The following is a 23665-nucleotide window of genomic DNA, read 5'->3' as shown; positions in this document are numbered from 1 at the left end:
GTGAGTTTTTGTTTCAGCTGAGAGCATTTTCATAATTCAGTCATTCGTTTCGTCTGCATTTTTCATGCAACAGAAGTGTTCATTGCCAGGAGAGATAAAAAGACTGGCAGACCGGGAATGGTTATATTACACAGAACATAAAGTAAACCTGAATGTAGAAGCCGATGCATAATTCAGCCTTCTACCGTCATTCATTATTTTCCCCTTAAAGATGTAGGTCATTTGAGTAAAATGCATTAAAATATCCACTGCTTTTCATTTCTGTACAGGCAGTGGCTAGCTGAATAAATAAAAACCTGCTGAATGATGGGACATATTTTAATAATAATGTCACTACGTCTTCAAGCTGAACCGAGGAGGCCTATGTTTTGCAAAGAAAAGAAACATTTTTGGGTTCACATCATGGGATTATTTTATGGATTTAGTTTTAATTAATTAATGTTGTTTAATTGATTAAGTTTTATGTTTTAAATGGCTCGTAAACATACTTTATCACTAGAAAAAAATCTGATGTAACCATTAAACATTAAAGTATGCAATCATTTAAGACATTTCTCCTTGTTTTTGGCATGAGTCAAGAACCCAAATTGGTGAAATAACAAAACAAAAATAGCATGAATGCTGGGTTGTTTTAACCCAATTTTGGGTCAAATATGGACAAATCCAGCCATTCACTCTTAAGAAATGGTTCTATTTAGAACCAAAAATGGTTCCATCCCCCGCTTCGTATATGAAACTCCAAAATGGTTCTATATAGAACCATTTTTTTTGTTAAAAGGTTCTATTGGCCAAGTATGGAACCCCAGGGTTCTATATAGAACCCAGAGGAACCCTTTTTTGAGAGTGTATAGAACCTTTTAGGGGTTCCAAATACGTAGCGCTGATAGAACCTTTTCTTCTAAGAGTGTTGGTTTACATTTTTAAATGACATTTTTAACCCAATGGCTGGGTTTGTCCATATTTGTCACAAAATATATGCAAACTAGTGCATATTTAATTAGATATAGCCCGATTAGCATATTTAAACATAAAAATACAGAAAACTGGTAAAGTTTCATGGTGACATCTGTAAGTTAAAATTTGTATCCTATTCACCTGCTGTGTTTTGACTTAATGATTCAATGACTCACTCATAAAGAATTCAGTGTTTTTGAATGAATCTCTTGAACAAATGAAATGATTCAATGAGAAATCATTTTAAAATAAGTCACTATTCATCTTGATCACTACCATAGACATCAGTGTTTATATAAGAACTAAAAAATTTCATCCCAACTACTTCTGTGCGAATATTGTCACTCTGTGATAATGCTAATATTGATACTGTGATGTTGAAAATAAGCCGTTTCATACCTAAACATGACAACCTTCTCTCTCTGAACATTCACTGTGATCATACTTGACAAAGCTTTATTAAACATTGACAAATGATTATTAGCTACAATTAGCGTTATTAGCATTTAGCTATAAGATCGTGATCTTTTAACCATTAATCTTGCATCTCTAGCGTAAATGTTTAGCATTACAGCATCAGTCCTTCAGGTACATTACGAACATGGTGACCGTGTGTCTCTTAGAACAATTACTTTCAACTGTGACTCAATCTCGTCCTTGACTCCCTTTTTATAAGAATAAAGGAGCATCTGTGGCGCACAGAAACGCTTGGGGCCTATTATTACTTAAATAAATGAAGGGGTAATCATGGGTCAGTCAGTCGACAGCAGTAAAAGTAGAGTGAGAAACTGGGGACTCACTGTTATAATGAGAACAGTGTATACTTACATGATTTCTTTGTCTTTGAATGTGATGTTCACTCTCAGAAAAAAAAAAGGTACAAAAGCTGTCACTGGGGCTGTACCTTTTCAAAAGATACACTTTTGTACCTAAAGGGTGCATATTGGTACCTTACTGGTACATATTAGCACCTAAAATGTACATCTTAGCACTTAAATGTACATATTAACACCTGAAATATACATATTAACACCTGAAATGTACATATTAACACTTAAAATGTACATATTAGTACCTAAAATGTATACATATTAGCACCTAAAATGTACATATTAGACCTAAAATTTACATATTAAACCTGAAATGTGCATATTAGCTCATAAAATGGAAATATTAGCACCTAAAATGTACATCTTAGCACCTAAAATGTACTTATTAGCACCTGAAATGTACATATTAGCACATAAAATGTACATATTAACACCTACAATGTATATATTAACACCTAAAATGTACATCTTAGCACCTAAAATGTACTTATTAGCACATAAAATGTACATATTAACACCTAAAATGTACATATTAGCACCTAAAATCCATATATTAACACCTAAAATGTACATATTAACACCTAAAATGTACATATTAACACCTGAGATGTAAATCTTATCACCTTAAATGTAAATCTTAGCAACTAAAATGTAGGCTACATCTTAGCACCTAAAATATACATGTTAACACTTAAAATGTACATATTAACACCTGAAATGTACATATTAGCATCTAAAATGGACAAAAGTTTACCTTTTGAAAAGGCACAGCCCCAGTGACAGCATGACAGTCCTTTTTGAGTGAACAAGCCTATGCATATATGCATCTATAGATACTGTCTGTGGTCTCAATAGCATACTACTCTTACTATTTATGCAGGCTGTACAAAGTATGCAGATGTTATATGGTATGCTAGGATGAACGTATGCAAAAGTGTTTCCAACAATGCAATGCACCCAATTTTCCAAATCACAATTTTTTTTTACTCAATATTGAATTGGACTATGGTGCTCAATTCCCAGCGTTTCATTGAATTATTGAAGACGGTACCCATCTTTTACCTGTGTGTGTGTGTGTGTGTGTACGACCCTTCAGGTCTGTTTAATATCTCTCTCATTGCTTATCTCTAATGAGCTCTTAAAAAGCCAATTGAAGATGAATACGTCCGCTAGCGTGACTCTGATAAGATACAAGAGATACGTCGTCTTCATAAAGAGGAAACAGCAGAGGCCGAGTAATTAGTCCAAATGGCAAGTTTCCATGAAGAAGCAGATGCACACTGATGCGAGCTGGTCCTCAGACGCCCTCTTTTCTTTGCGTTTGGAAAACACACACACAGGTAGTGGTTTTTATCTTTAAATGTGAGAAAGCCATCTGTCCAACTCTCTCGTGTCACTGTGTTCCTCACCGATTAAACAAGCGTTTGGATGCATTCGAGGACGTCCTCAACAATGGAAGAGTGTAATTAGAGCTCATGTTTGTGATCCAGAATTGAAGGATTGTGCAAATCAGGCGTCTTGTGGAGGAGAGGTGTGCTCGTACTTTCAAGTGTTTTGAAAACATTATCATAAAACCGTCATTCACTGACAAAGCAATATGAAATCATTTACTTGCGATTTGTGATGCAGCTTCTGTCAGATCCAATACAGTTGACTGCTTCATCTGTCAACAAAAGATTTTTTGGCGACGAAATACCAGTGGGCGGGGCCTATATTGCGATGATGTATTAGTATTAGTGCTGTCAAACGATTAAAATATTCAATCACGATTAATCACATTAATGTCATGGTTAACTCACAATTAATCGCACATTTTTATCTATTTCTAAATGTCTGTTGATTTCCTTTTTGTCCCATTATTTTTTTCTCATTTTGATGCATGGAAAAGGGGAAAAATATGTTACATCACAATACAAAAATTCAACAATACGTATCGTGGATACTGACATTATGTATCGTGGATAGTCCCCCTAAAATAAAATAAAAAATTACTGTGAGAAAAAAAAATCAAGTTTTCAGAGTTTTAGTGTCAGTACTACATTAAACTACTACTATATAATGTTGATTATAATGTATAATTAATGATGCAATGGGGGAATATTTGTGGGTCCAGTATGATACCACTAAAAAGTGGCCGACATTATTTAAAATTTATTTTAATAATCAAATAATGTAATTATACACTATACAAAATGCTGGTTGTATTAACCCAATTTTGGGTCAAATATGGAACCCAAAAAGTTTGAACCCAAATTTGGGTAAAAAATTTCAATCGTAAATTTTTTAATTTCACTTTTAACCCAGCATTTGGGTTTGTCCATATTTGACCCAAATTTGGGTTGAAACAACCCAGCATTTTTTAGAGTGCACTCTAAAAAATGCTGGGTTGTTTTAACCCAATTTTGGGTCAAATATGGACAAACCCGAAATGTTGGGTTAAAAATGTAATGTAAAAATTTAACCCAACGGCTGGGTTAGTCCATATTTGACCCAAAGTTGGGTTAAAACAACCCAGCATTTTTTAGAGTGTGTACATTTGTTTTGCTTCATTTTTATATATAATAATAATTATAATAATAATAATTTTTATTATTATTATTATTATTATCATTGTAGTACTGATTATTATTGTCAAAAATTACATAAAATAAACATACACTCTAAACAATGCTGGATTGTTTTTTTTTTTGTTTTTTTTATGCATTTGATTTAAAATGTATTTTAATAATCAAATAATAATTATACACTATAAAAAATGCTGGGTTGTTTTAACCCAATTTTGGTTCAAATATGGACAAACCCAGCCATTGGGTTACATTTTTGAATTACATTTTTAACCCAATGGCTGGGTTTGTCCATATTTTACCCAAATTTGGGTTAAAACAACCCAGCGTTTTTTAGAGTGTACATTTGTTCAGTTTCATTTTTATATATAATAATAATTATAATTATTATGATTTTTATTATCATTGTGGTACTGATTATTATTGTCAAAAATTTACATAAAATAAACATACACTCTAAACAATGCTGGGTTGTTTGAACCCAAATCTGGGTAAAATACTGTATGGACAAACCCAAATGTTGGGTTAATAAAATTAATTTCAAATTTCACTTTCAATTGTACATTTTTTAATTTCACTTTTAACCCAACATTTGGGTTTGTCCATATTTGACCCACATTTGGGTTGAAACAACCCAGCCTTTTTTAGAGTGCATAAACATATTTATTAATAATAAGAAGAATAATTATTTTAAATATATCTAGTCAGTGAAAGTGTGCAAGCATATTCATCTACAATGACTCGGTTATTCTGGTGTCACCATTTTGCTTGGGTTACGAGCACCAAGTCCAAACGTAATCAAAGTTAGCATTTTAATCAACAGTACTTTTTTTTTTAATCTTGGAGTATCGCAATAATATCGTATCGTGTGATATGTATCAAATCGTGACATGAGGGTGTCGTTACACCCCTCACAACTATTGACTCGTTCCTAAACCCTGAATGAAAGAGCGCTGGTGTCGTGTTTGTGCTGGAGCGATAGACAGCGCTGTGAGGGCTGAAGGGTGAAGATTGTGTATTTGCATGATTTACTCCATTGTAATTATCTGAAGGGTAAAGCGGCTTTTCCGGCACTGAGTAATGAATATGTTGTTTTACATCATCAGCAGCCTCCATCAGCGTGATGAGAAGGTAATTACTATTATTTTGTCGGGTGTTTTTTTCAAAAGGGCCAATGTAAGCGGCGTCTAGATCAATCTACTTAATGAAACATTATTTGATTATATAAACAGATGACCCGAGGATACAACTAATTAGCCTTTACAAATGGCAGAGTTTTCAGTTTGAAGCTGAAAAGAAAGAAATACCTGGAAACTATTGCTTAGATGTCTCATTTAAAGAGACGGTTCACTTAAAATTAATACAAGGTGGGGTTTTTTTGTCTTTTTAAACTTAAAGGGATAGTTCACTTTGAAATTAATTTTTGGTATGTTTTAGCTTATACCTCAAGGGCATCCAAGATGTCTTTGTTTCCGCAGTAGTTTCAATTTTGACATTTTTAGGTTAAGCCGTTCTTGTCTTTCATTCATATAATGGAGGTCTATGGTCACCACCTCAAAGAGCATGCACAGAGAAGTCCAAATTAAACATGATTTAATGACTCGAAAATGTAAGATGGGCTAAGACATGAAACGAGCGGTTTGTGTGAGAAAATGAACAGTTTTTATATTGTTTTTACCTTTTTCGTTTTATCACATGGACGTGGCTGTGGTTACAAGAGGTAAAAACGATATAAATACTGTTCGTTTTTCTCACACAAACCGCTCGTTTCGTGTCTTAGGCCATCAATGTGTACTTACATTTACGAGTCATTAAGTCATGTTTAATTTGGACTTCTCTGTGCGAGGTGGTGACCATAGACCTCCATTATATGACTGACAGACGAGAACGATTTGACCTAAAAAAATTACTGTGTAAACAAAGACACCTACATCTTGGATGCCCTCGAGGTAAGCTAAAACAGCAAAAAATTTATTTCAAAGTGAACTATCCCTTTAAGAAAGAAGGATAAAAGATACTTTTGTTCAGCAAGGATGCATTACATTTTATCGCATTACAAGATTTCAGAGAAGAAAGCAAGTCAGTCAGGTTTTATAGATGCTTGTTATCAAACTATCGCTTTAATGTGAGTATTTCGAGATTTTCTTGGAAGAAGAAAGAAGATAAGTCACATTAAAATCATTCTCCGAATCCAAATGTCCACCGTTTGAGGCCAAACAATCAGCAAGAGTGTGTTAAAAATAATCAGCACCCCCGGGTCACGAAGGCTTGAACTGCAGTGTTGAAAGACAAGCCGGCCGGTGTCCGTCTGAGCAGACGCTAGCGGCGGTGACTTCCATAAATCTCTGCCCGCGGCTGATAAGTTTAAAGCGAGACGTTAATTTGAGGACCATATGGTGGACTGGCAGTATTTTAGAAGCTGCTGTCTGCATCACATAATATGATATCCACTTCATTTGAGAGCAAGGTGAGAAAAGGACTCGGGAGAGTCCCGCTGCCGTAACACCTTCTCAAGCCTGCTTTTTGTTTTGTAATTTGAAACATGGATTGAGAAGAATTTTTATCACTAAAAATGTGTTAAATCCTTTATTAATTAATAATAATAGTAATTAAATAAAAGTATATACACTCTAAAAAATGCTGGCTTGTTTTTAACTCAGTTTTGGGTCAAATATGGACAAACCCAGCAATTGGGTTACATTTTTGAATTACATTTTTAACCCAATGGCTGGGTTTGTCCACATTTGACCCAAAATTTGGTTAAAACAATCAAGCATTTTTTGGAGTGTACATTTGTTTTGTTTCATTTTTATATATAATAATAATTATTATTTTTATGATTATTATTATCATTGTAGTACTGATTATTAAAAAAAATACATAAAATAAATATACACTCTAAACAATGCTGGGTTGTTTGAACCCAAATTTGGGTCAAATATGGACAAACCCAAATGTTGGGTTAAAAAATTAATTTCAACTTTCACTTTCAATTTTAAATTGATTAATTTCACTTTTAACCCAACACTTGGGTTTGTCCATATTTGACCCAAAATTGGGTTAAAACAACCCAGCATTTTTTAGAGTGTACATTTATTTTGTTTCATTCTTATGTATAATAATAATTATAATTATTATGATTATTATTATCAATGTAGTACTGATTATTATTGTCAAAAAAATTACATAAAATAAACATACACTCTAAACAGTGCTGGGTTTTTTTTTAACCCAAATTTGGGTAAAATATGGACAAACCTGATTTCAAATTTCAACTTTCACTTTCAATTGTAAATTTTTTAATTTCATTTTTTAACCCAACATTTGGGTTTGTCCATATTTGACCCAAATTTGGGTTCAAACAACCCAGCATCGTTTAGAGTGTATAAATATATTTATTGATAATAAGAAGAATAATGATGTATCTTTTGTAACGCTGATCCAAAGAAGATGACGATGATTAGGAAATAAAACAGCATTTATTAAAGATCTCAGAATAGGCGGGTAAATAATAATCCAAACGACGCGAAATAATACCGAATACTGAACACACACTCTAAAGAATGAACCCAAAATTTGGGTAAAATATGGACAAACCCAAATGTTGGGTTAAAAATGTAATTTTCAAATTTGAACCCAACTTCAACTTTCACTTTCAACTGTAATTTTTGTTTTATTCCATGTTTAACCCAACATTTGTGTTTGTCCATATTTGACCCAAATGTGGGTTCAAACAACCCAGCATTTTTTTAGAGTGTGAGAACGGATACAAACAAGGAAATAAACAACACACAGTGTGATAATCAGTGTCCATAGAAACGTATGATGGTGGAAAACAGACAAAGGGGAACATGTGACTATAAAAAACAAACTAAAAGTCCATGAAAACGAAAATAAGATGAAAACGGCGTCCAAACAAAACAGAACAGTGACACTCTTTCATCATAAATACTTTTTGTTTTGTATTTGAAACATGGACTCTGCAAGGATGTTAAGAGTAAATTTTTGTACACATATAATGTGGTAAATTATTAAATGAACAATATAATAACGATACACTCAAATGCTGGGTTGTTTCAACCTGATTTTGGGTCAAATATGGACAAACCCAGCCATTGGGTTAAAATGTAATTTAAAAATGTAACCAAACGGCTGGGTTTGTCCATATTTGACCCAAATTGGGTTAAAACAACCCATTCAACTTAAATATTTAATGAACTTTTATAACACGTGAGTTATATTTGTACCACAATATCTAAATTATAATAATTTTTATGTATTTTTCTCTCTGTTTCAGAATTCTTTCTGGAGTTGCTGGACAACTCGGAAAAGTCTCTGAACGACATGTTCGTGCGCACATACGGCAAACTGTACACACACAACTCTGAGATGTTCGAGGACCTGTTCTCCGAGCTCAAGCGCTACTACACCGGGGGAAACGTGAACCTCGAGGAGGTTCTGAATGACTTCTGGTCGAGACTTCTGGAGCGCATGTTTCAGCTGCTGAACTCTCAGTACACCTTCACTGACGACTATCTGGAGTGTATCAGCAAATACACCGACCAGTTGAAACCCTTTGGAGATGTTCCACGCAAGCTCAAGGCCCAGGTCACCAAGGCCTTTATCGCGGCTCGCTCGTTCGTCCAAGGACTCATGGTGGGCCGGGAAGTGGCCAACAGAGTGGCGAAGGTAAGGCATCTATTTTTATCTATTCTCATCATATTATCTATTTTTAAGTCTTCCTGGTCTTACTCAGCTTTCATTGACGTCTAGACGGGTCAGTGGCCTCCAGCGCCTGTCAATGAAATAGACCTGGAGAAAACCCCAGTGAACCACAGAGTTATGTTTAGCTGTTATATTATATTTTATTAATCATATTATATTATATTAAAGTAGTATTTCTAATATGATATATATATACACACACACATTTATACAAAATTATTATATATAATATTTGCCATTATATTGTATTATATTAATGTAATTTATGTAAATAATTCATAAATAATTTGATAATATATATATATATATATTAATTTTTTTATATATATATTTATTGCCTTTATATTATATTACTTTATATTATGTTATATTATTTTATATTATATTATATCACATTCATACAATTTATCTAAATAATTCATCAATTATTTGATAAATAATTTTGAATAAATATATATATATATATATATATATATATACACACACACACACACATATATATACATATACAGTATATATATATATGTGTGTGTGTGTGTGTGTGTGTGTGTTTATTAAAAATTATATTTATATGAATTGGCTTTATATTTTAGTTAGTTAGTTAGTTAGTTAGTTAGTTAGTTAGTTAGTTAGTTAGTTAAAAAAATAACCCAGTGTTTGGGTTTGTCCATATTTGATATTTAAAACATATTAAAAATAACCCAGCCTTTTTTAGAGTGTAGTTGGTTGGTTGGTTAGTTGGTTGGTTGGTTGGTTGGTTGGTTGGTTGGTTGGTTGGTTGGTTGGTTGGTTGGTTAGTTAGTTAGTTAGTTAGTTAGTTAGTTAGTTAGTTAGTTAGTTAGTTAGTTAGTTAGTTAGTTAGTTAGTTAGTTAGTTAGTTAGTTCTAAATTCTGAGATTTTCGGGTCACGCAAAACGAAAACCATAAGCCTGTGCTTACTTAAAAGCCATTCTTGTGTATGTATTTTTCTAAAGGCCACTAGGTATCATGTCTCCATCTGTGCTAATGCATGGTACAGCACAGAAGCCGTGTGTGAGCTTTGATGTGACGGCTCACACCGTACAGGTCATGACTTCAGCCGTGAGCCGAGGTGCCCTGCGGAGCGATGGACACTTTCTGAAGGGAAGATAAAAGCGTGTGGCCGTCTCCAGATCCCTCTTTGATAGCTCGTCTCAATCACATTTTCCGCTGGATGCTGAGGCTGTTTAATGGCGTACTGGATGATTATAAGCATTATTGACAGATTTGAAAAAGCCCAGAGAATGTGAGACGGCCGGGCCTGGTCTGCTCCGAGTGCTTTTGCTTAGATAATAGTTAAGCTGCTTTTGTGTTTGTGTCATCGGTGATGTCAAAGGTAATAAGAAAGTGTGTTTTATGCATTATACTGCCCTCTGTGATGTCAGAGAGCTCGTCACATCTGGCGTAGCTAATATAGGTGAGGGTTGGGCATTATACACTCTAAAAATGCTGGGTGGTTTTAACCCAACTTTGGGTCAAATATGGACAAACCCCAAAATTGGGTTAAAAATCTAACCTATTGGCTGGGTTTTTCCATATTTGACCCAAAGTTGGGTTGAAACAACCAAGCATTTTTTGTGAATTGTTTGTGAAAGTCTGTGTATTGGCCATATATCTGAAACTATCAGCTTTAAAACGGGTTCGTAGAACTCAGTGGAACCACATACTGGGCAAAAAGGCAATCAGGTCCACATAAATGTGTGTGAATCTGTGCTTTTGTCACTTTGACAGAGTTCACATGAGTGTGATTGAAAGCATGAGCTGGACTATTCTTAGCCAATCAGGCTGTATTGTCTGTAATGGCGGCTCTGGCCAATCGACATCAGTAGAAAGAGCCTCACATATTGTGTTTGGTAATGAAGTATAATTGTCATTAGGAGAAGTGTTATTGAGGAACGCTTCAACGCTGCTTACTGGGACCGCAGGCTTGACATACTGGAAACAAACAGTCTGTAATTACTCCTTTGGACTCTCCAAATAGTTTTAAGAAAATGTATTATAGCTGAATTTAAGTTGCAAGAAAATTGCAACGATCCTCTAATTTAATAAAGTGTTTTATGAGTGGATGAGGAATGTATAGGCCTATCACTGTACAAAATGCTGGGTCGTTTCAACCCAAATTTGGGTCAAATATGGACAAACCCAAATATTGGGTTAAAAATGTAATTTAAAACAAATTACAGTTGATGGTGAAAGCTGTTTAAAATTTTTAACCCAACATTTGGGTTTGTCCATATTTGACCCAAATTTGGGTTAAACAACCCAACAGTGTTTAGAGTGTATGCAAAATTATTGATACGATTAATGATACCCTCAAATTTATACTTATATTTTACTCAAATATCTCAAACTGTGCAGTTTGATTAGGACAGATGCTGATATTTTTTCTGAGTGATTAAACTGAACACCCTAGCAACCACATAGCAACTCTATCTTTAGGCACCACTCACTCAAATCTTGTTTATTGATTTTAATCTTAATTGATATTGATTCATTATTGAATTACAAAAGCAGGTATATATATATATATATATATATATATATATATATATATATATATATATATATATATATATATATATATATTTAGATCTGTCACAAATTGTGGTTTTAGATAAACAGAAAGAGGAAGCCGTATTTTGTATCATTTTCATGGAAAATGCCCTTTGGTGAACGTTTTCCTTGTTCTGTAGTAATTTTGAAATCCATCTGATGCTTCAGAAAGAATCCAGAAGAGCTGCACTTTACAGCAGTAAAACCATTAATAGCTACACTAATCTTTATTTATTATTTTTTTTAGCTACAAAGAACATACTCTAAATCCAAAAAGGCTTCTTAAGTAAATGAAATGGTGTTTACAATTGCATCAAACCGTGAGCTGTGGGGTTTGTGATGATGGCAGAAGTCTCTCGCTGGGCTGTGTATCAGATAGGCCGCACTAATGGCTGTGTTGTGATGCAGTGTGTGTTGTGTGCTAATGGACTGGGCTGTTTTCATGGACCTGTGTGGGGCAGTGATGTCACGGACCTGATGAAGGACACCTGAAGAGAAATACACCAGCGTGCTGTTTACATGCACAAGCACACTCGTATACCCAGCCCTGATGCTCTCGTCACTTTGACATTTTGCTGTGAAAAACAAGCTAATTTCAGTGCAAGAACTTGGTGTTCCTGCTATAAACGTTTGATTAAATACATTTTTTGTTTTATAATTGGATTTTATCATTAAGAGATTATAGTATTGTATGTATTTGTATGTGTTTGAAAAATATAATATAATATATGTTTAATTTTTATACATAATATAATAGGTCTGCAAGGCGTTGTGATTAACTTTTAAGAGAAAACTCCTAGCTAAAATATTTTAGTGAGATTGAGGAGTACTCCTAGTGGGAAGATAAAATTCTTTGTGAATACGGCCCCTGGTCAAGACAATCTCCTGAACTCCAAACTGAATGTCAGAATGGGAAAGAAAGGGGATTTAAACAATTTTGAGCGTGGCATGGTTGTTTGTGTCTGAGTATTTCACAATCTGCCCACCGGGTACCACTCATCTCCACCACAAATAGGAAAAAGAGGCTACGATTTGCAAGAGCTCACCAAAATTGGACAGTTGAAGACTGGAAAAATGTTGCCTGGTCTGATGAGTCTCGAGACATTCAGATGGTAGAGTCAGAATTTGGCGTAAACAGAATGAGAACATGGATCCATCATGCCTTGTTCCCACTGGTCAGGGTGGTGGTGGTGGTGTAATGGTGTGGGGATGTTTTCTTGGCACACTTTAGGCCCCTTAGTGCCAATTGGGCATCGTTTAAATGCCACGGCCTACCTGAGCATTGTTTCTGACCATGTCCATCCCTTTATGGCCACCATGTCCCCATCCTCTGATGGCTACTTCCAGCAGGATAATGCACCAAACTGGTTTCTTGAACATGAAAATGAGTTGACTGTACCAAAATGGCCGCCACAGTCACCAGATCTCAACCCAATAGAGCATCTTTGAGATGTGGTGGAACGGGAGCTTCGTGCCCTGGATGTGCATCCCACAAATCTCCATCAACTGCAAGATGCTATCCTATCAATATAGGCCAACATTTCTAAAGAATGCTTTCAGCACTTTGTTGAATCAATGCCACGTAGAATTAAGGCGAAAGGGGGTCAAACACAGTATTAGTATGGTGTTCCTAATAATCCTATAATATAATAATATAATATAATATAATATAATATAATATAATATAATATAATATAATATAATATAATATAATATAATATAATATAATATAATATAATATAATATAATATAATATTTGGAGCATCTGTGCTCAGGAATAAACCGCTCCGATTACACATTTGGATTAATTGCAATCCGAGGCTTCGTCGCTGGTATGTTTTCTCTGAATTAAGCACTGAAAATCCGCTGTGTTAGATTATGAGAACCATTTGGAGAATGCTTGCGTCACGCCGACCCTCTGGGAACGCTGAAAGGGGCAAAAGAAGATTTAACAGATTTTTTTTTTCTCCAGAGATATGGGGATAACATTATTCAAATTGCTTCAAAACAGCATTAGAGTATTTAGAGTTTCAGTGTGTGAACTACAACTGTATATAGTTACTAAAAGGAAGAATAATTAAGTAAAAAATAATAATAATTCAGTTATAATTAAGTAAAAAAATGTGTCACTGTATGACACAAATGTTTGAAGGAAACTTAAAAAAAATACTTAAGTATGTACAAAGTATGGTAAAGATATAGAAAACATATTTTTCAACCAGGATGTTGAGGTTTTAAATTCAAAGGCAGACTATTTTTTGTTTTTACAGGCATAAATCTTGACCCTAATGTCCTCCTGTTCAAAATAAACATTTATATTTGGTCTAAAAAGAGTTGCTATGGTACATAGCTTATATTAAAAATAAAGGGAACTTGACCTTAAAGCGAACTCTGCAAGTTTTCCGTATACTTCCAACAGTCTGTTTGGTTAAAAAAGAAACTCTTTTCTTACAGTCGGGAGGATAGAGTTGCCTAGTTCAATAGGATCAGTAGTCTGTCTGTCTGCTGAACAGACGTCTGTTAAGGTCTCATTGATGCTCTCCCATGGGAACGCCACCGGTTTTCAAGTGCAAAAACCCTTTTTTAGAGAGTCGAGCTCGCCACGTTGGTTACAAGGATGCCACATTCTGCAAAGAGAGTAATATTTCATCTCTTTCTTATAATATACAGCGCTGTATGCTTTAGTTGCATAAGGACTCCTCGTTCACAGTGTTATTTTAGTTTCATTGAGGTAGCCTACTATTATAGTTTTTATTATGTTTTATTTCAGTTTGAGTTTTGAAATAAAAAGTAAGTTTTGAAACATATTTACTATACAATATATATATATATATATATATATCCCATGATACATATATAGATCTATCTATCTATATAGATAGATAGATAGATAGATAGATAGATAGATAGATAGATAGATAGATAGATAGATAGATAGATAGATAGATAGATAGATAGATAGATAGATAGATAGATAGATAGATAGATAGATAGATAGACTCTAAAAAATGCTGAGTTGTTTTAACCCAATTTAACCCAATTTTAAAAATGTAATCTAAAAATGTAACCCAATGCCTGGGTTTGTCCATATTTGACCCAAAATTGGGTTAAAACAACTCAGTATTTTTTTTAGAGTGTATCTATATATAAACTGTATACATGTCTATAGTTTTTTATTAATTTTAAAAAAGTTTAATAAAGAAATAAGAAATCAATTAATGATTATTTTATTATAAGTAACAATTTTTGTTTATAAAAAAAATCATATATTGTATTTGTTATTATTCTATCTATTATTACACTCTAAAAAAATGCTGGGTTATTTTAACCCAATTTTGGGTCAAATATGGACAAACCCAGCTGTTGGGTTAAATTTATAAATTGGGTTTGTCCATATTTTACCCAAAATTGGGTTAAAACAACCCACTATTTTTTAGAGTGTGTTTGTTAATTTCTTTTTTATTATTATTATTATTTCTTATTTAGCTTCTATGATAACCCGGTGTCTTGATTTAGTGCGGCTGTGTGCATTAGCCGGTAATTGAGCATCAGACCTGTCAGAGGCCGTGTTGTGACATGATGTCGGTGCGTTCCTGGCACTGCTGTGTCCCTGTTGACCCCTGACATTTGAGACGTGGCTAAAGTGCAGACTCTGTCAAGTGCGGCACCTTTCATCGGAGAGCGGCGGGTGGCCCGGGGCTGCAAACCTAACACCGTAGGACACTCCGGTCTGAGCCTAAAGAGCTGGCCTGGGAGTGACGGGGACCGCCGGAGATCAGGAGACAGATCCCCGGCGCAGAGGCTCTGATATTTCCCTTTTAGTCAGCGGCCGTATGTCGGGGCTCATCAAAAAAGCAATCGTCCGCCGCAGCTGTCTGAAGCAGTCACAATGAGCTGATGGGTAGTGCTGGTAAAAGATAAAACACAGCCCTTCACCTTCACCTTCAGATAGCAGGTTCGGCGAGGACACCAGGGGTGACTTTTCCGCCTGTCCTAGCTGACTGTTAAGATGAGTGTACAATAAGTGACACTGGACCAGCCTCACTGGGACCGTCTTTCTCTTTTACTTTTCATTTGGAAATCCAGCCAGCCGTGTGTCCTTCCTCCACTGAAAGAGCCTTTGAAAGTGCACAGATATAAAGTGAAACAACTCACACAAAGATCTGCAGTGAGAACATTCAAAAAAATCGATTCACAATTCACACTCATATCTTGGAGATTTGAGCAATAAATATGTACAGTATTTATTTACAATGTGGTCGCATTAGTTATTGAATGACATAAACTGACATTGCATGGATAAAATTATTATTACACCATTTATTAATCTTTGTTAATGAAAATTCATTCATGTTTTGTTTGGCCATGTTCAAGGTGAAATAACTTACTTTAAAAGATGCATGGTGTATTATTAAATGTTGAAATCAACTAACTATATCAATAAATAATCAAGTAATCTTTAGTTCATGTTATGTTCAGGGCATTACAAAAAGTTATAACATTGTATTTTATTTTATTCATTTTGTTTAATTCTATTTAATTTATTTTTTATTTTATTTCAATTTATTTATTTATTTATTTATTTTATTATAGTTAATTCAATTTTAATACATTTTGTTTTATTTTATTTTATTTATAATACTTATTTTAATGTAATATTTTATTTTATAAATTTTATTTAATTACAATTATTTTTTATTATTTATTTATAATATTTTATTTTATTTAATTATTGTTAATTTAATTTAATTTTATTTTATAATATTTTTTTATATTTTATTTTGTTAATTTGATTTAATTCTATTTAATTTAATTTAATTATAGTTCATTTAATTTTATTTAATTTTATTTGGCTGTTTCTCATGAAACGAAAGCATGTCGCTAGCAGTCGTTGAACTTCTCTGACTGTTTGTATCTCTTTGATTCAATTAGCTGGTGTTAATGAGGGTCAAACTATTGTTCCTATGGTGCTGTTTAAATGTCACCATCTCCATTTTAATTACTCGCCAAAGGCATTTTTATTTGCATTTAGCTCTTAGTGAGCATTAAACAAACAGTACGGATTAAATACAAGAATTACACAGAAAATACTTATGAATATGTACCAGGAATGTGAATCTAAAGTCTAAAACACCATAGGAACTATCAACTTTTCTTTTACATCTGAGGATATTGTGTGTGTGTGTGTGGTATTTACACTAACAACTCGACATTAGCATATAGCCTACTGAGCTCTGACTATTCCTTTCATTTTGGATTTTACATACAAGTTTCCTTCCAACAAAATATTACCAAGGAAATGTGAACAGTTTGAACACTTTTTCCTTTTGAAACTTTTCTATGGGCATGATTGGTTGCCTCACACCACATTACAGCAGGGAACATCAAAAGTGGCTGTTTGTGATTGCGCATTGGCCATTTGTTGGCTGAAAAGAGCATTGTTATACTTCCATCAAAATTGTTCTCAATAATGTCTCATTAAAGCCTATTGTATGTGAAGATAGAGTGTCGATAAATGTGTCCAACCGTGTCTAAAGTGCCGAGTCGGGATAAGCATCTTTGGCCTTGTGTTTCATCGAGTCACTTTTTAATAGGTACAGTTGTGGGTCGTGTTTTTCATCCTCACTAGAGATGAAATCATGATTTAGATGCATTTTAAAATGATTATATGTAAATGGCTTGTGCTAATGGCTTCATTTTGAATCATTTGAATGAGAGAAAGAACAAAATGTTAGCCTATGTGTACACACTTCAATCTGACATTCTTGTAAAAGCACTCAATCTGCCACCCGAATTTCATTACTCTTAATATTGGCACAACTCATGATTAGCACCGGCGTCGTATAATCTTTATGGACGTCCAGCCATCGGGAAACCCCATCGCATCTGTGCCCTTGGAAGTTGTTGAGGAAGTGTTAGTATCTGCCAGCGCATCTAAACACAATAAAGCGCCAGTAGAGCGAGATCCGCCTCAGTCGAGCATGACAAATACAGCGACTCAGCTCTTGTCTGTATTACCTCGCTCACATGTGTGTGTGTGTGTGTGTTAACCGCAGCAGAGCTGATTGTTTTGTAGCCCGTGTCTCGACTGAGGGGTTAAACTGTCTCTATTTCTCTCTGGCTCTCTTGTCCTCAGACGCCGTTCAATTAGAGAGAATTGGTAATTGTAGGGCAAACCTGCATGTGTGATCCTGGAACTGTAGCAAAGGAGATGAGGTGAAAGAAAGAGACATTTTTGCAATAGGTTTTGAGGTATGTAATATAAATGCTAATGCTTTTAAGCAATATGAACAGAAAGCATTGCATTCTCGGTGTCGGCACTAGAGGCGCTGTATTAAATGGTCTTCTTTACTGTCACTGTCAGTCAGATCAACTACTGTTATTTTTATTGTTTTAAAATTGCAGAGCAAACGTTGGTAACACTTTACTTGAATGGGTGTGCATAAGACTGACATGACACCTTCATAATCATGACTTATGAAGTTTTATGCATGTCTGTGACATCTGTCGTTAAGTTATGACATTTTTAATGCAAAGATGTCTTTGTTATGACACCTTGACATAAACCAATACATCATAACCTGTCAGTGTCTTTGTCATGACAACTTGACATTACTAAGACAACACAACCTGGCAAGACATACACTCTTAGAATTAAAGGTTCTATATAGAACCTTAAAAGGTTCTATATAGAACCTTAAAAGGTTCTATCAGCGTTATGTATTTGGAACCCCTAAAAGGTTCTATACACTCTTTAAAAAAGGGTTCCTCTGGGTTCTATATAGAACCCTGGGGTTCCATACTTGGCCAATAGAACCTTTTACCAAAAAAAAAAAATGGTTCTATATAGAACCCCGGGGTTCCGTACTTGGCCAATAGAACCTTTTACAAAAAAAATGGTTCTATATAGAACCCTGGGGTTCCGTACCTGGTCAATAGAACCTTTTACAAAAAAAAATGGTTCTATATAGAAGCATTTTGGAGTTCCATATATGAAGCAGGGGATAGAACCATTTTTGGTTCTAAATAGAACCATTTCTTGAGTGTATGTCATGTCATGGTTATGAAGGTGTCATGTCAGTTTTATGCACACCCCTTCAAGTAAAGTGTTACCGTATAGTGCATATGCTATTTTAGTATTTTTTAATATTTTGATTTTAGCTTTATATTTAATGGTTTAATGGCACAGACATGTATGTGCAATAATATGTGCAAATTGTAATGTTGTGTTCAGCTCCATGCGATAATTTTTTTTTTTTTTTTTGCTGAAAGGTTGCTCTTTTAAATCTCAGGAGACCTTAATGGATATTTTAAGCATGTTTAATTTAAGTACCACCGTCTCTGTGATGTTTCTTATAAAATGCCTTTCGAGAAATGCAAATTAGACACAAATGAGTTGCGGTAAGAAAAGCACCTGACAAGCAGAAGCGATTGCAATTGTAAAGAGATTGTTTCTCTGTTTTGGAGGAAAGGTCCTGTTGAGTGTGTAAACACAGTGTGCTGAATTAAACACACGTGTTTCAGAAGTGTGATCATGCGGAAGCGTGAGAGATGTTGTTGTGTGGGTTGTTTCTGTTGCCTTGGGCATAAGCAAGATGGTTTGAAAAGTTCACATTAGTTTGGTTTAGTTTGTGAAAGATGAGTTGTCATGTTAGTTTAAAATATTTCCATCCATTCATTTCCTATGTAGGACTGTGGGAGTTTAATATATACTCGAATGAATGAGGTCAACTAACAGTCCACCAAACTCCAGCTCTTATTCTAATGTAATATAATGTATACTTACTCATCATGTTTGGGTCAGACAATAACATGTTGCTTTAACCCTCTGGGGACTAAGCTCTTTTTGGTCCGTTTTCTCTATTTTTACATTTGGGCTTATAAAATATATGTAAAGAAGATTACTCCAGAAACACTATGTGTTTGGTATCTATGGACTCAGAAGACCCTAAGCTAACATAAGGATGCATGCAATGTGTTTTTAAAGGAAGTATGAGTGAAAAATGTACAATATACTACAGAATATCAAAACCGGAAATTTGATTTTGTCATTTATTTCTGAAAATCACACAACAATAGTGAACAGTTTTTGAACAAAAAATATATTTGTCAAAGCCTTTGCTTGACAGATGTGTAATTGTTAAATAAAATGTGTAAAGAACAATGAAAACTCGAACTTTATTTACAAATAGTCCCAGGCATTTTTCTATAAGCAATGATTTCTCCTCGTCGAACCTGAGAAAGACGGCAAAAAAGACCGCACCTCTCTATCATGAATATTTTTTAAGATAAGTACACATTTGTAAAAGTATTTTTACAGTATTTTTACCAGAGGGTTAAGCAAAGTATTATTTATATTAAATGAATTGTGATTAATCATGCTTAGCTTTCCCATTCAAATGAAAAGTATTCGTATTTTAAACTGAGTTAGTATTGTGCAGAGATTTCCTCTTTTTCGAGTTGACAGATGGTGTGTTGACTCTGGCCGTGTTAGTTCACTGCCAGTGCAGCGGTGTTAATGATGCCGGCCGGACATGCCTAGTGTCCGAAAGAAAGGGCATGTGATGCTGGCGTGAGTGCTAATGTAGATCTTTAGAGAGATTGAGCTTTATTTGGATTAGTAGAGCAGTAAACTAGTTTGTGTCTTGCCGGCAGATTTCTGTATCTTTTGTGAAGAATAAACAGCAATGATTACTGAAATAAAATGTGTATAGGCCACACCATAAGTTACGCGTTTCCATTGGCTTTTGGATCTATGCAAGCTTGTTTATATCATGCATTTCTTACTTTATAACACACAATTGCGACTTTATAACACAAAATTCTGACTTTATTTTTCTGACTTTATATCTCGCAATTCTGACTTTATAACACACAATTGTGAGATATGAAGTCAGAATTGCGTGATATACTGTATAGCCTAAAGTCAGAATTGTGAGTTATAAAGTCAGAATTGTGAGTTATAAAGTCAGAATTGCGAGATATAAAGTCAGAATTGTGAGTTATAAAGTCAGAATTGCGAGATATAAAGTCAGAATTGTGAGAAAAAAAGTCAGAATTGTGAGATAAAGAATCAGAATTGCGAGATATAAAGTCAGAATTGCGAGATATAGCCTAAACTCACAATTGCGAGATATAAAGTCAGAATTGCGAGATATAGCCTAAACTCACAATTGTGAGATATAAAGTCAGAATTGCGAGATATAAAGTCAGAATTGCAAGATATAAAGTATATATACTTTATACATATAAAGTCAGAATTGTGAGTTATAAAGTCAGAATTGCGAGATATAAAGTCAGAATTGATATAAAGTCAGAATTGCGAGATAAAGAGTCAGAATTGCGAAATATAAAGTCAAAATTGCAAGATATAAAGTCAGAATTGCGAGATAAAAAAGTCAGAATTGCGAGATATAAAGTCAGAATTGCGAGATGTAAAGTCAGAATTGCGATATATAAAGTCAGAATTACGAGATATGAAATCATTAATTACCCGTAAGCCAATCGCACAACGTTTGGTTATGACGCGTGTTATTCGACAGCTCAGCCTCATCGAACTTCCACTGTAAACACGTATAAGTTTTGCTGCCTCCTTAAAGGAGTAGTTCACTTTAAAAAAACTTTTGCTGATAATTTACTCACCCCCATGTCATCCAAGATGCCTATGTCTTTCGTTCCTCAGTCGAAAAGAAATTAAGGTTTTTGATGAAATTCAAGATATGGGGGTCAGAAAATGTATATATTTATATCATTTTATGCAGTTGATCAATATCCCACGAAGAGTGCCGTTTCAGTTTTTCTCCTCCAAAAATCAGCATGATTAAAATGTGATATTACTAGTTTAATAAACAATAATTTAATTACAACTACAAAATGTTGCAGAATAATGCAATATATGAATGAATAACAGCCTATAAAGAGCCTTTGTGCCAAAAGGGTTCTTTCCTGTCATTATAGAACCTTGTTTATCATGAAAAGTTCTATAGAACCCCAATGAACCCCTTTTTCTAAGAGTGTACTCATCTCCGAGTAAGAAAAACCTTGTTTGTCACACTTAAGAAGACCCCGGAAGTTCGTCTAATCTTCCTGTTAGCTTCTGCTTCTTCTTAACTACTTATGTCACTTCTTGCACCTTCTCAGCCCTTCTCTGACATTTGAAACGAAAGAGAGGAACAGAAGGAGGTGCTGCACCTTCAGTGATCTGATTATACATCCAAGCCTACACTCGCAAGCTGCTCGTGTGTGTGTGTGTTGGGTTTGATACTGGAGGCTCGTGCCAGATTGGATTGGGCATACTGTCATAATAACTGCGGATTAGATCCTTCTGCTGACAGGAATGTTCTTTTTGTCGTGCCAAACGCGCGCGTCACGAGCATCTCCGTATCGCATCTCTCACCGCCCTTCAAGGTTAATTCTGTGCCTCTTCCTAAAACCATTGGTCATATATTTTCATTCCCAGATGCGGCTGACGAGTCTCAGGATTTGTTCAGCAAGATTTCCCATGGGTCGGTTTACCCTGGCTATGTGGTTCAGCGCGGAATGAGAAATCAAATGTGCCAGGCTTAAAATGGAACACAATGTACCCGACAGGATTTCTGTGCAGTTGCTCAAAGCCATTTTATCTTCTCCCAGTACATGCGGCACACAGTATATTATTGTCCTTTATGGGTTTTTATAAGCAGGACTCCCCGTTTCAGATTTATCCTGAAGGCGTTTCCTTACAGAGAGATTGAGGAGGCACTTTGCTCGTGCTTTTCTTCGCATCAACAGCATGCTGATATAATGATATCATTGTGCACTTATGATTCAAAGCCCTTTTAAGGGAATACAAATGGCATTTGAGCATATTCTTCTTTAATGGTTAGGAGCTACAGTTTATATTACACCAGAGAATGATGCCGTTGGATCGAATTTAATTTCTCTCAGATATTTCTAGTAAAGAGTCACAAAGAAAAGTAGAACGTCACACATGGTATGAATGCATTTGAAGTGTGACCAGAAGGTGAGAACATTTTTGACTTTGGATCTCAGGCATTACAATCCATGAAACGCTCCATCAGAGCTGTTGGATAATGTTCATTATTGTGATAAATCTGAATCTTTGGGAACACTTTGGTACCAGAGAGCACAATTAGTGTTTACATTTCTATTCAGTGCCTTTAACATAATATTCTAATGTTAAATAGAACCTAATGTGCTGTAAAAAAAAATATATTTTCAAGATTTGTTATCACAACATTTTTTTTCTTTTGTCAAATCAACTTAAATAATTTATTTAGTTGAGATAACTTATTATTTTGAGTTTCTGGTGATTAAATTAATCTCCTTCATTGTATTAACTCACATTTTCCAGTTCAATCAACTTAAAATTTTAAGGCAACCAGGTTACTTACTTTTTTTAAGTTAAACCAACAATATTTTTTTACAGTGTGTTGCTGTTTTGAGCATGAAAAAGCTCTACAAAGTCCCTCCAGAAGGAGTTATTCTCTATATCAGTGTTTCTGAACTCCCTGAAACGCCTCCATTGTAGTCTTGAGTTTTCTTCCAGGAACGAACACGTCTCAATATTCCTAATTTAAATAATTAATATGCAGAATAAAGGGGCGGGGCCTGGTTGAGTTAGTTAGTAGTGTTGAATCACTGTAAAAAAAAAACATATTTTCAAGATTTGTTATCACAACATTTTTTCTTTTGTCAAATCAACTTAAATAATTTGTTTAGTTGAAATAACTTATTATTTTGAGTTTCTGATGATTAAATCAATCTCATTTATTGTATTAACTCACTTTTTCCAGTTCAATCAACTTAAAATTTTAAGGCAACCAGGTTACTTACTTTTTTAAGTTAAATCAACAATATTTTTTACAGTGTGGTGGTTATTCTAAGGGGCGGGACATTTCTCAAACACACTCGAAGCGCTCGACCAATCACAACACACTGCTCAAGCCGACCAATCAGAGCACAGTGTGCTTTTCAGAAGGAGGGGCTTCATAGAGACAGAAAATAAACAGAGCGTTACTG

At 34.5% G+C, this 23665-nt stretch overlaps 1 protein-coding gene across 3 annotated transcripts in view; it reads left to right on the top strand.

Moving 5' to 3' along the window:
• Positions 1 to 23665, top strand: part of gpc6a (glypican 6a) — a 421465-nt gene that overhangs the window by 309389 nt on the left and 88411 nt on the right. For all 3 annotated transcript variants that reach the window (XM_089132555.1, XM_089132553.1, XM_089132554.1), the window contains exon 3: positions 8646 to 9037. In XM_089132555.1, coding sequence (XP_088988681.1) covers positions 8646 to 9037 — 392 coding nt within the window. The remainder of the gene's footprint in view (positions 1 to 8645; positions 9038 to 23665) is intronic.

This window comes from Pimephales promelas, chromosome 6 (genome assembly GCF_988280905.1).
Source record: "Pimephales promelas chromosome 6, fPimPro1.hap1.1, whole genome shotgun sequence".
In the NCBI taxonomy this organism is placed as follows: domain Eukaryota; kingdom Metazoa; phylum Chordata; class Actinopteri; order Cypriniformes; family Leuciscidae; genus Pimephales; species Pimephales promelas.
Note: the sequence above shows the minus strand (reverse complement) of the source record. Positions and strands in the feature narration are given on the sequence as shown.